The sequence below is a fragment of the Clytia hemisphaerica genome, unplaced genomic scaffold (genome assembly GCF_902728285.1).
Source record: "Clytia hemisphaerica strain Z4C2 unplaced genomic scaffold, Clytia hemisphaerica genome assembly, whole genome shotgun sequence".
NCBI classification, from domain to species: domain Eukaryota; kingdom Metazoa; phylum Cnidaria; class Hydrozoa; order Leptothecata; family Clytiidae; genus Clytia; species Clytia hemisphaerica.
In genome coordinates, this window is record NW_027103855.1 from 814644 (window position 1) to 828847 (window position 14204).

A 14204-nucleotide genomic window follows, 5' to 3' on the forward strand; every position below is an offset into this window, starting at 1 on the left:
GGAAAAAGCTGAATCTGCAGAAATGAAGAAAACAAATGAAAATGAAAACATAGATTCATTTAGAAACAAACTGGCTGTAATTGGCTGGATGTCTAAATACATGTGGCTGATGTTTTGATGGGTCGTTTGGGATTTTGAACCCTCCATAGATACTCGTTCGCTGCCACGTATAATTCAAGCACATCTAATTTTCCTAAATAATCAGACTATGAAATTATTCGGGGAAAAGCTGAAACTGCTTAATATCAAGTGATTCGGGCTAATTATCATTAATGGATGATACAACAATAGAGAAAAGTTTGAAATTTCAAAGTGATGAGATGAGGAAAGATCTGATAATTCGTGAAGAGACGATATCGGCTTTCCGAATTCTCCCCGAATGATTACCCATGATGCATTGCGCAAAATAATTCACAGACAATATTGACTTACTGAATTTGTTTGCGCAATGCATCATGGGTAATCATTTGGGGAGAATTTCGTTAAGCCGATATCGTCTATTATGATGAGCTTGTCGAAACAAAGGACCACAACACCGCACTTTAATGGGATACAAAATTCAGTTGATCACCAACTTCATAATTAGATCATCGTAATTTATTGATTGTCGGTTTTAATTATTCCAAAGGTATTTTATTCACATGTCAACTTTAAAGAAAATGAAGACATAAATATTACCCCTACTGAATTTTTAACCTTGAAACAATAAAATTTATATCCCCATTGGGATTTCAATAGGAATTTTTTATGCTTATTGAGAAAAAAATGTTGGGGTTGTGAGACAGGGGTGTAAAATAGTTGAAAACTGTTAATAAAGCATACTCCAAGAGCTTAGTTCTTACTTCACGTAATGCAAAACTGCGTATAGTAATTTTCTCCTCTGATTATACTTATATACCTTGGAGAGTTAGAAAATAAAGAAACTTTTTATTCCTCAATTAATATCTCTACGAAGGGAGCAAGCGTTGTAAAATAGATATTTGTGCTTATATCTTTTCAAATGGCATTCAATAAGATTACTGATGATATCATAGGTACTAAAGTAAGGCTTCGCTCTAAATCCCTAATCCTTGTCAAAAGTTGAAAAATCTCTAAAGTATGTGTCAACGAGGTCTGTCCCTTCGGCTCAAAATTGTGACTCTGGAGTTCGCAGTCCTGACCCTAACTGGTAATGACCAAATACCCCCTGAGAAATGCCGACAAAGAACGAGAGAAAACGACAATTAAGAACGACATATTTAGCTACGCCAAATCCCAACCTTGTTAGCGAGTACCACCCTAACGTATTCATTACTCTTTGTACTTTCACTTTGTACTATTGTACCCTATTCATACTAGGCTTTTAGAGGTGGTTCAAAACTAGGGGGCTTTTCCTGTACCACCCCTTAACTTTTAATCTAGTCGGTCTTTTTGAATGAAATTTGGCACACATGATCCTTATCATATAAGGTAACTTTTGAAAAATAATTTTTTGATGACGTCACTCATCATGCCCAAAGTGAACAAAAACCGAAAATTTCCTTTGTTCTTATAAATAGCTATTCTAACAAAAGCTTTAGAAACAGGTTCCTATTAACATCAGTTTCAAAACTAACGGTTTAAAAAGCGATAAATTACGCATGCGCATTATGTGGGCTGGGATTGGAGCATCAACTATATGAATACACGAGTCCAAAAATATAACAATTATAATGATAAAAAAAATCTCAGACCAAAATATTTGAGTTTGTGTAGATGTTTTTTGTGATCTAAAAAATACATGACTCGATCAGAAGATACCGAAATCATTCCATAATTTGATTGACGTATTCACGTCAAAATTATCTAATCCTATTAATCATATTCCTAATATTGCTCAATGCCAGTTGAAACAGTTTTGTCATATATGCGCTATGATAATATTATGCTTGTTGACTGCTGAAGGTAGCGATTTACCGAGACGAACCAATCAACAAAACAATATAAAAGCTGTGATGATTGATAGGTAAGTATAAATAGAGATAGAGTCTCGTAAGCGAAAATCACTATCATTTCCTAGTATTGCTCAATGTCAATCGAAACAGTTTTTGTCATATATGTGCTGATAATATTATGCTTGCTGATTGCTGAAGGTAGCGATTTACCGAGACGGACCAATCAACGAAACGATATAAAAGCTGTGATGATTGATATGTAAGTATAAATAGAGATAGAAAGTCTCGTAAGCGAAAATCATAATTATTTCGATTACGAGGAACTGAGTGACAAGACAACATTAATTTTGAGCAACAATGGTTTTCAAGATTATTTTACTGTGTGCTGTAATAGGTTTTTCTTTCCAAGGTAAATTGTATTGTGTTTTTGACTGCAAACGTGGTGTATATCAGCTGGCTCAAATTTATTGGGAACTTGGTACCTCAGGAAAATGGGAGTTTTTAATCTAAATTTCAAAGAATTTTAAAGAGATATTGTGCTGTGAAATGGAATTTAATTACACGACGATGGAGGCTTTTTTAGAAATAAATTTGAGAAAAGCGTGAAAAAAAGAACAAACTATATAAGAACATTAGGCTTCGACATGGCTGTAAAATGTTAAGAAAAAGTTGAGAACATTTTGAGTCTTTGCGGACTCTAAAAGACACAATTTCTTAGAAAACCCAATAAAAATACTCATCATAAAAGGGTGAGATTAAGAACATTTTAAGAAACTGTTTAGGCTCAAAACTCAAAAAGTTACTTAATTAAGAAACTAAGAAAGTCCGAGGACTTCAAAAAATTAGTTGATGATCTTATAAAAAATAACGTGTAGTACCTGAAAAGGCCACGGGCTCTGCCGAAAATCTTTTGATAAGTGAGGTAAGGGTAAGGGTACCAGGTTTGCGAGGTGACGGGTATGTCCAAGCAAAAATTCAGAAATCGGCCCTTTGAGAAAAGACTGAATTTCAAAGTTTTTGTGACTCTTTGATGGACTATTTTTACAATTTTTAGCTCAAAATTACCTGATTTAATGACTTTTTAAGGGTGTCGTCGATGTTTGATATTATGTAATTTTTGGACCTATTCAGAGGTTCAATTGCTAAATTTTCGTTTTTGTACCCCTTTGATGGACTTTCGAGCACGTACCAAGTATACCCACTTTTCCAAGTATCTCTCGGGAAATTTTTTTTAAGCCGGTGTGTTTTTTTAGCCGTTCTAATCTTAGCCATTCGATTAAGTTATTTGTAACGCCAACATGTTTTCTACAACATGGCTTATTGTAATCCATTTCTTTATAGCACAAACACTGCGCGAGTTGAAATTCGTTGGAGGTTCAGTCGGAACAACATCCGTTTACAGCCTACCAAGTTGGAAAGCTGAAAATGCCTTTCTGCAGGTTTGTGATTAAAACCTTAATTGTCAACTACACGTTTTTTTTTATTAGAACACCTTAAATTTGGCTGAGCCTGGATGTGCTTATTTTTTAGCAATTTTCAGCCTAGAATGTTCTTAAATGCGTTCTTAATTTTTCAGACTACTCTAAATCGACAATATGATACAAAATAAAGAGCACTCAAATTTGGCAAAATTTGGACAATATTTGACTCTCGACTTTTGAAGATCCACCCCTAAATTCGGTAGAAAACTGCTTAAAAAGAGGAAAAAATTGTAGTTTCTTGTCATTTTTTTCCAAACTGAGGCTGGGCATGTTCTTAAGATGTTCTTAATTTTTCGACGAATTTCAGCCTATATGTTCTTATAAACTAGGTTCTAATAAAAAAAAAACGTGTAGGTTTAATTCCCACCTAACTTCTTTGTATAGATCAAACTCCTACATCCCTTTAAAGTAGCTCTGAAACGAATAGGAAATTTATATATTTATATATTCTTCTGACTTTTATAAAATACAACACGACACTCTGCTTTGACGTGATGATCTGATAAGCTCTTTCAGCAAAAAAACATTACATCTAACACTGCCTCTTGATTCTTTTGATTGGAAACAAAAGCGCAAGCAATTGGTTTCTAAAGTGATTTTTGGTGTTTTGATATAATTTTGCTTTATTTCGGCTAATCACCACGTTCATATAAAATAATCTTTATCCAAAATCTAGATGATAATCATAGAGAGTACGTCAAAACTGAGCAGATCTTCTTACTGAGCCACATCTTTTAAAGCGAATACGTTTCGTGCGTAGTGTAATCACGATCTGTTTGGAGATTACCTCAAACCTAAACACATTCGCTTTGAGCCTGCATACATTTTTGTTTTGTTTTTAACCTACAATTCAATTGTATAGCGTGTGGAAAAGATAAATCAGGGCATTATTTTCTTTAATATCAATAATTTAAAAAGCGAAAATGAAAATAAAACTCGAAGAAACAAAAGGAGAAAATGAATTTTTATAACTGTGACTCAAAATTCATATTTTCAACTCTTTTTTTAGGGTAGCGACCAAGTATGGCACAGTGGAAGAAATGCCCAAGGCACTGGCAACCTTGATTACGCTTTTCCTCACTTGATCTGGTACAAATTCCGACAAGCTTTTATTCCAGCACGTTTGTCTTTTAAGTCAAGACCTACATCGAATTCTGGATGTGGGTCACATGGTTGTGCTGCAACAAAGTATCAATTTATTGGTACCAACGACCCTAAATGTGATCAATATTCCAAATGGACTGTTGTATGTGAAAACCTTTCTGGCGATGGAATAAGGTACTGAACGGTTACTGTACATGTTTTTTATAAGCAAGTGTCTGTCCCTTTATCAGGCTCGCATTATGCTAAGCATTCTATTGTTCTCAAAACAATAGAGCCATTGTTTAGATACTAAAAACTGAGCCTGTATATGCTTAAAAACGTTATGCTTATAAAATAAAAAACATGTATATGAAATGCCTCCATACTTAAAGGCCTTAGGATCAGATTCGAAAATCAAAAATATTTTAAAAATCTTACAAATATAATCTGAGAGGTTCCAGGCCGTTTGTTCACTTATTTAATAGGTTCATTGCCAACCAGTTAGGCTATCTGAAAGAAAGAATAAAGTAATGATAATTTGGGATTTTTCCATAGGCGTAGCGAGATACCCTGCAAAATTTATGGATGAGAGCGGTTTTTTACGACACTGTAATTATTGTCTTTGTTTTATAAGATAATGAATATGTCATAAACGTCTGCACTTCTTAATAAATCTTCCAGAGTATATCTCGCTTTGCTTTTGTTTTCATATACATATTGCAGCTAATTTCAATGTACGTAGGATAAAAAAATGCGGCAAAGAACATATTCTTGGTATGATAATATTTTTAACTTTTGGAATTGTTTTTGTATTTGATTTCTCTTGACAAATTCGTGTTAAAAATTCTTATTTATCCTTTTCCATTGTTCAGCAATATCAACAGTTCACCAAAATATTGTACAGTTGATGAAAGCATGCGTGAATCATTCAGTTGTTTGGGAATCAGTGTTTTGGACAGCGCATATACTGGTGCAAGTGAAGTCTCCATCAATGGAATCCGAATGTGGGCTAGAGACTAGAATCAATCTGTAATAATATTTTCATACAATGTTTATTTGAAAATACGAAAAAAACTTTTCGTTTCTTAGTTTAAATTTGTCTATCATTAATTTTCAGCAGATACAAATCATGAGCACGTCCAATAACTTTCGCATCTGAATTTTTTTTTTGTTATTGTGCACCTTGAAACTATATATAAGTGTTCCACTTTTTCAGGACACACTTATATATTTTCTTTCTTTTGGACGGTAAGCGCTTCGAAAACTTCCCCAAGGTATCACTGTAAGGCGTTAAGGGCTTTACTATAAATTATTATTTATTTCAGTTTGTATTTCATGTATAATTCATCTCTTTCTATCTCTTAATAAAGAACAAAATTTTGAATCTAAAGACAATGTAATATTGAGTTCATTTTCCAAAGAAGCTTTTACTGTTTTTTTTTTCCCATTGAAACGCTCAATTAAGATGGACAGGGGAGAGTGACAAGTCCCCATCGGAAATCGGACCAAAATCCATTTTTTATCCTGGTTGACCCCATTTTTTATTTTTTAAATAAAGAATTGGTTAAAACCTAATTATTTACTCATGTTTCCCGAATAGACAGATAGACAGGGGGAGGGGGTCCAAATAAGCAGAGGGTAGGAAAATTTTCTAAATTCTGATAAGGGGGTGATGGAATAAGATTGGGGGGGGGTAATCTGAAGACAGATTTTTTTTTAATAACTGATATCAATTTCAATAACAAAAAAGAAACTTTAACAAATGAACATGTAGAATAAGAACCAATACCATTACAAAAAGGAAAATTTTAACAAGTTTGAGGCATCAACGTTAGATGTAAACGTTGAAACAACGTTGTGTGCTAGTTGGGTAGATACCTTCAATTTTTCTTGATTGCTTTACCTTTATTATTACTCATAGAAGAATTTTTTTACATTTCCTTCTTCTTTTCCTTAAGCCAAGTCAATAAATTAGCCTCCGTCTCGGAAGAGGACTGGGCCCGAATTTGCGGACGTTTTCACAGTTTCACTTTCGTTTTCGGCTATACGACAGCGTTTTCAAGCAGAAAGCAGAGGAAATCTGTGAAATTATGGCAGGAAATGCTAACCTATTTTCACAGTGTTTCTCAAGATTGGAGCAAGATTATTGTTCTAGAAAGTTCATAAAGGCCTTATAGTTTCAGATTAGTATAATTTCATCAGAAGAAACATTTACACCAAAGCTCCTTATTGATATGTGAAGGCTACCAAAAATAGCGGGATGAGCTGGAGTTTTTACAAGATACCTCACTAATTGGTCATTTGAAGTGATAGAGATGACGCGTTCTTTAGAAAAAGTAATAAGACCAACCAAATCAAATAAGAGCTTGTAAAAACTCCAGCTTGTCCCAAAATAGCAATGTCCTCCATCAGAACAACTTTAACATAAGGGACAAGGACAGTCAAGAAGTCTACTTTGTTGAAAATTTGCACAAAATACTTAGAGAAAATGGTACTATGGAAGCCCATTCTATACTCCTAAATGATAGTTGAAAGATCAGCAGTTGAGAGGGTTGATTAAAAAAGAACTCCAAGCACACAATAAAGTATACATGTATATTTGTCCAGAAAAAACTGGCATGTTGTTTGCTTTGTTTTGGTGTTTAAAAATATGTATTTATCAGTCCTAAGAAAATATAAATTCAAATATAATGAGGGTAATGAGTCTGGTTAAATGTTACTTTATTTACAAGAAAGGATTACTGAAAAAATACTACTGTATGTACTACTGATGAACTAAACTCGAAAACTAAAACTTTACCATAAATTTACATTACGACAATTTAAAAATCTATCTTTAATAGTCTCTTTTTAAATCAAGCTCCGGCGGTAAAAACAGTATGATGTTCTTTTTTCGAGGCGGAAGACGTCATTTTTTCAAGACACGTCTAAGGAAATATGCGTACGGTGGTCTATTCTCCTTGCCGATCGGAAAACGTCGCCCGGTTCGAAAGCGTATTGTTGATCGGACCATACTGCTTTTTAACAGTCATAACAAAGATGGAGGCAAAAAATAGACAACAAAATGTTGCTCTTTCGCTATTTTTCTTTGGTTTTTATGCTTTCGTGAGTTGAATTGGATCATGTTTTTTGTACAATTGTCTGGATTTGATGTTTCGTTTACATACTCTTGGTGTGAGAGATGGTCTTGGAAAAACAGGACATTTTGTTAACTTTCATGTTTCACAACAAGCTATAAACTTCAATTTTGCCTGTATATTTACCTAGAGTGATATTGTGGATAAATCTGACCATGTTATACCTGAAAAAAAAATACTTACGACATCAAAAAAGTTTGAACTAACTTTTATGGTTTGCACCACCCCAATGCGCAATGGTCAGATGGCGATATGGTTGGTTGATGAACTATGATTTAGCTAGCTTTGAGCTAAAAATTTAAACATGGAGCAAAATTGACTGGTTAATGATTGAATTTCCCTTGGTGTTTTTATCTACAACAATGAATTAACTGGTTAGTGACAGTTGGTGAAAACTCTTTTTGTGGGGAAAATTCTGTTGCGGTTCACAGAACTGTAATTTCAAACTTTTTAAGCTAATATAACCGGAACACCTTGGCCAATATGAAGAATCTTAAAATTTTGATTGTATTGAATATGGAATTAAACAATTGGAATCATTGTCTTGAACTTGGTACTTGGAGATTTTCTTCCCCATGCATTATAATGTGGAAAACTTTGGTCGTGGAAATTTTTTCCACGTGCGTTTTAAACGTGGAAACTTTTGTTGTGAATTTGGAGATTTTCTTCCCCGTGCATTTAAAATGTGGAAAACTTTGGTTGTGAATTTGTAGATTGTTTTCCACGTGCGTTTTAAAGGCAAAAGGTTGAAACTTTTGTTATAAATTTGGAGATTTCTTACATGTGCATTTAAAACAATGGAAAACTTTTGTTATGAATTTATTTTCTTCGATACGCGTTGAAAACGTGGAAAACTTTATAAATTTGGAGATTTCTTACACGTATTTAAAAGATGGAAAACATTTGTTATGAATATATATTTTCTTCAATGTGCATTTAAAACTTGACATTTTCTTACACATATGCATTTAAAAAATGAAGAAAAAATGAAGAAAACTTTGTTCTCAATTGACAATTTTTTCAAGTGATTTCCTGGCCTGGCATGACAACTTTTTTTCCTTTTTGTCATTCTTTGATTTCAGATATTTCCCCTTTTTGGCTAATATTTCTGGCAATAAGCGCTTTAAAAATAAAATGATATAATTATGCACTATCCCAAGGCCTTTTGATGTGTTCAATAACACAACACTCTACTCAGCAGGTGCGACGCCGGGTGACGGCTAGTATAATACTAAAATCTAACTAAAGTCCACCTACTCTCGGGTACCTAATAGCCAGGGGGATTGGAATAAGCGGGGGCTTGGAAAAAATCTCAAAACTTAATAAGCGGGGGGGGGGGTTTTAAAAGGAGGCTAATAGACCTTTTTTCAAAGAGGCCACCCTAATAATTATGTAGTCCAGCAGAAAAACAATGATAAAACCATGCATAATGTATACAATATACATGATACAGTAATTATGCATGGCTCTATCGTTGTTTTTATGGCTGGGATACAAAATTATTCAACAGGACGTCCTCTTTGAAAAAAGGTCTATACAGCAGAATTGGGACAAAAAAGGGAAACTTTCAAAAACATTTTCCCCAAAAATTAATAAGCGGGGGGGGGGGGTTGGAATAAGAATGTCCTGGTTGGAAAATCTTCGAAAAATAAATTAGCGGGGGGCGGCTATTAGGTACCCGAGAGTAACGAAAATTAAAGGTTGTCTAGCCAATTTGGTTACTGCATTGTTATTCTGAGTCGAGTTCAGCTTGGATATACTCCGTAAAGAATAATCCTGCAAATACTAGCAATTACATAAACGAATTTTGAAATTCTTGGGGACTTGTGTTGCTTGATGTTATCTGAGATAAAGCACTTTGAAATCTTTTGAGGACATCAATAATTATTTTATCATTTGTAAAGGAAATATTTATCCGCATCTTTGCGGCTCTTGTTATTTTGTAGGTTAAAGATTCTGAGTCAAAATATGTGAATAATGTAAGAACACCCCTGTCTCACAGCCCTGGTGGAACTTTTCCCACATCGGGTCAAAAAATTTCTACTAAATTCCCAATGGGAATAAAAATTATGTTGGTCCAAACTTAGGCAAATTTTCTGATTGGACTGAGGTCCCAGCGGGTCTGGGACACGTTGTAAAAGCTTAAAATGCCAACATTAATCATCTCTCAGGTAATACTTTCATGTTATGAAAGTACAACAAAAAAGTTTTATATAATTTGACAGGCTTACTTTATCGACGGTATTACGATATTTGACCCAAATTTTTGTCGGTGTGACGGTATTTAAGACCCCTGAAAACCCCCCATTTTTATGTTCGGTTATGAAGGCCCCCAAATCGTAGGTCAACTAACCCCAAAAGTTAGGTCAAACATTTTCGTTAAAATATCTAACTTGGAACAATAAATATTGAAATGGACTATTTTCCACATTTCCTTAGTTCATTAGGAATGAGAAAATACCCTATCATCATAACTTAATTTCAATAGATTCCGATTTAGAGAGGATTTATTTAAAAAATGTCTCAATTCGAGTAGTATCCAATCAACTTCGATTCAGATTTTCGCCTGAAAAAAATCAATTCAAGTCAAAATTTTATGTCTAGAAATAATCAGTAATATATAACAGTATGCTCTGAAACAACTTTTTATGAAGTTGAACTATCGCTAGTCCCGGCACGCCAAATATTAGATATGTTAAATAAAATAAGTTTTGTCAAAAATCTAGAAGGAACACAAAAGTTCAGAATCACTATCAGTTATTGTTAAATATTGTTAGTTATTGTTGAATATTGAATTCAAAAGTGAGGCATTGACTTCAGACAGAAAGAATATATCTCGTTCATTTTATCTTCTTATCATAACTCGCACTGTTGAATTAAATTTCATACAGCACCTGTCCCCGAGAATGTAGTAAACCCCGAGAATGTAGGTTTCTCATTTTTTAGCATGGTAGCCCTAGCGATAGTTCAACTTCATAAAAAGTTGTTTCAGAGCATACTGTTATATATTACTGATTATTTCTAGACATAAAATTTTGACTTGAATTGATTTTTTTCAGGCGAAAATCTGAATCGAAGTTGATTGGATACTACTCGAATTGAGACATTTTTTAAATAAATCCTCTCTAAATCGGAATCTATTGAAATTAAGTTATGATGATAGGGTATTTTCTCATTCCTAATGAACTAAGGAAATGTGGAAAATAGTCCATTTCAATATTTATTGTTCCAAGTTAGATATTTTAACGAAAATGTTTGACCTAACTTTTGGGGTTAGTTGACCTACGATTTGGGGGCCTTCATAACCGAACATAAAAATGGGGGGTTTTCAGGGGTCTTAAATACCGTCACACCGACAAAAATTTGGGTCAAATATCGTAATACCGTCGATAAAGTAAGCCTGTCAAATTATATAAAACTTTTTTGTTGTACTTTCATAACATGAAAGTATTACCTGAGAGATGATTAATGTTGGCATTTTAAGCTTTTACAACGTGTCCCAGACCCGCTGGGACCTCAGTCCAATCAGAAAATTTGCCTAAGTTTGGACCAACATAATTTTTATTCCCATTGGGAATTTAGTAGAAATTTTTTGACCCGATGTGGGAAAAGTTCCACCAGGGCTGTGAGACAGGGGTGTTCTTACATTATTCACATATTTTGACTCAGAATCTTTAACCTACAAAATAACAAGAGCCGCAAAGATGCGGATAAATAGTTTCCTTTACAAATGATAAAATAATTATTGATGTCCTCAAAAGATTTCAAAGTGCTTTATCTCAGATAACATCAAGCAACACAAGTCCCCAAGAATTTCAAAATTCGTTTATGTAATTGCTAGTATTTGCAGGATTATTCTTTACGGAGTATATCCAAGCTGAACTCGACTCAGAATAACAATGCAGTAACCAAATTGGCTAGACAACCTTTAATTTTCGTTACTCTCGGGTACCTAATAGCCGCCCCCCGCTAATTTATTTTTCGAAGATTTTCCAACCAGGACATTCTTATTCCAACCCCCCCCCCCCGCTTATTAATTTTTGGGAAAATGTTTTTGAAAGTTCCCTTTTTTGTCCCAATTCTGCTGTATAGACCTTTTTTCAAAGAGGACGTCCTGTTGAATAATTTTGTATCCCAGCCATAAAAACAACGATAGAGCCATGCATAATTACTGTATCATGTATATTGTATACATTATGCATGGTTTTATCATTGTTTTTCTGCTGGACTACATAATTATTAGGGTGGCCTCTTTGAAAAAAGGTCTATTAGCCTCCTTTTAAACCCCCCCCCCCCCCCGCTTATTAAGTTTTGAGATTTTTTCCAAGCCCCCGCTTATTCCAATCCCCCTGGCTATTAGGTACCCGAGAGTAGGTGGACTTTAGTTAGATTTTAGTATTATACTAGCCGTCACCCGGCGTCGCACCTGCTGAGTAGAGTGTTGTGTTATTGAACACATCAAAAGGCCTTGGGATAGTGCATAATTATATCATTTTATTTTTAAAGCGCTTATTGCCAGAAATATTAGCCAAAAAGGGGAAATATCTGAAATCAAAGAATGACAAAAAGGAAAAAAAGTTGTCATGCCAGGCCAGGAAATCACTTGAAAAAATTGTCAATTGAGAACAAAGTTTTCTTCATTTTTTCTTCATTTTTTAAATGCATATGTGTAAGAAAATGTCAAGTTTTAAATGCACATTGAAGAAAATATATATTCATAACAAATGTTTTCCATCTTTTAAATACGTGTAAGAAATCTCCAAATTTATAAAGTTTTCCACGTTTTCAACGCGTATCGAAGAAAATAAATTCATAACAAAAGTTTTCCATTGTTTTAAATGCACATGTAAGAAATCTCCAAATTTATAACAAAAGTTTCAACCTTTTGCCTTTAAAACGCACGTGGAAAACAATCTACAAATTCACAACCAAAGTTTTCCACATTTTAAATGCACGGGGAAGAAAATCTCCAAATTCACAACAAAAGTTTCCACGTTTAAAACGCACGTGGAAAAAATTTCCACGACCAAAGTTTTCCACATTATAATGCATGGGGAAGAAAATCTCCAAGTACCAAGTTCAAGACAATGATTCCAATTGTTTAATTCCATATTCAATACAATCAAAATTTTAAGATTCTTCATATTGGCCAAGGTGTTCCGGTTATATTAGCTTAAAAAGTTTGAAATTACAGTTCTGTGAACCGCAACAGAATTTTCCCCACAAAAAGAGTTTTCACCAACTGTCACTAACCAGTTAATTCATTGTTGTAGATAAAAACACCAAGGGAAATTCAATCATTAACCAGTAAATTTTGCTCCATGTTTAAATTTTTAGCTCAAAGCTAGCTAAATCATAGTTCATCAACCAACCATATCGCCATCTGACCATTGCGCATTGGGGTGGTGCAAACCAATAAAAGTTAGTTCAAACTTTTTGATGTCGTAAGTATTTTTTTTTCAGGTATAACATGGTCAGATTTATCCACAATATCACTTTAGGTAAATATACAGGCAAAATTGAAGTTTATAGCTTGTTGTGAAACATGAAAGTTAACAAAATGTCCTGTTTTTCCAAGACCATCTCTCACACCAAGAGTATGTAAACGAAACATCAAATCCAGACAATTGTACAAAAAACATGATCCAATTCAACTCACGAAAGCATAAAAACCAAAGAAAAATAGCGAAAGAGCAACATTTTGTTGTCTATTTTTTGCCTCCATCTTTGTTATGACTGTTAAAAAGCAGTATGGTCCGATCAACAATACGCTTTCGAACCGGGCGACGTTTTCCGATCGGCAAGGAGAATAGACCACCGTACGCATATTTCCTTAGACGTGTCTTGAAAAAATGACGTCTTCCGCCTCGAAAAAAGAACATCATACTGTTTTTACCGCCGGAGCTTGATTTAAAAAGAGACTCATGTACAAACTCACGAAATTGACCAAAACCGGCGTTAGACTTGAAGGAGAAGGAGAAGGAGAAGGAGAAAAATTACCGTTTTAACAAATATTTCCTTCTGGAAAGGAAATATTTAAAAACAACTTTCTTGTCTCTTCTTTTCGTCCTTTCTTTTACTATTCATCATTTGTAGCACGATAAAATTAATATCTTTGTTATTTTTTTGTCAGACTCAGAGTATATTTCTAAAGTATGAATTTCACTAAGAGGACAAAAATTTCCGATGAATACTGAAATTTCGCTCTCAGCAACCGAATCTCGATAGGATGAAGGGATTTTTGGCACAAAATATTTCTAAAATTTCCTGTTATAATTAGTTCAATCGAAAAATATCAACATTTTTACTATTACTAGATTTAAAGCCATAAAACCAAACCTACATTCTGGGGGTTATAACGAAAATGGGAGTCAACTTCAAGGACCAAAAAAATTAGCCTATCTATCAAAAGTAATGAAACTAACCCCTGGGAAAGGATTTTGGGAGTTCAAAATTCTCGGGGTCAGGTGCTGTACAGAGCGATCAAAAAATATATACTGAAAATTCTGACATTAGAAAAAAACTAGAAAAAAAGTTCCGTGGGGAAATATAAAATGTAACACTGATGGTGAGCATTATTCTTATCTTTC

The 14204-nt window shown here is 34.0% G+C and overlaps 1 protein-coding gene across 1 annotated transcript; it reads left to right on the top strand.

Moving 5' to 3' along the window:
- The first annotated feature begins 2193 nt into the window (after positions 1-2193).
- LOC136808211 (uncharacterized) lies at positions 2194-5628 on the top strand. Its single transcript, XM_067064748.1, has 4 exons — positions 2194-2322; positions 3255-3352; positions 4404-4672; positions 5350-5628. The coding sequence occupies exons 1-4, from the start codon at positions 2271-2273 to the stop codon at positions 5495-5497; spliced, it is 567 nt and encodes a 188-aa protein (XP_066920849.1). The 5' UTR covers positions 2194-2270; the 3' UTR covers positions 5498-5628.
- The last annotated feature ends 8576 nt before the right edge of the window (positions 5629-14204 follow it).

Coding starts and splice junctions, on each gene's coding strand:
- LOC136808211 (XM_067064748.1), top strand. CDS start 2,271: ATGGTTTTCAAGATTATTTTACTGTGTGCTGTAATAGGTTTTTCTTTC. Junction 2,323..3,254: donor AATAGGTTTTTCTTTCCAAG/GTAAATTGTATT, acceptor ATTTCTTTATAG/CACAAACACTGCGCGAGTTG. Junction 3,353..4,403: donor CTGAAAATGCCTTTCTGCAG/GTTTGTGATTAA, acceptor CTCTTTTTTTAG/GGTAGCGACCAAGTATGGCA.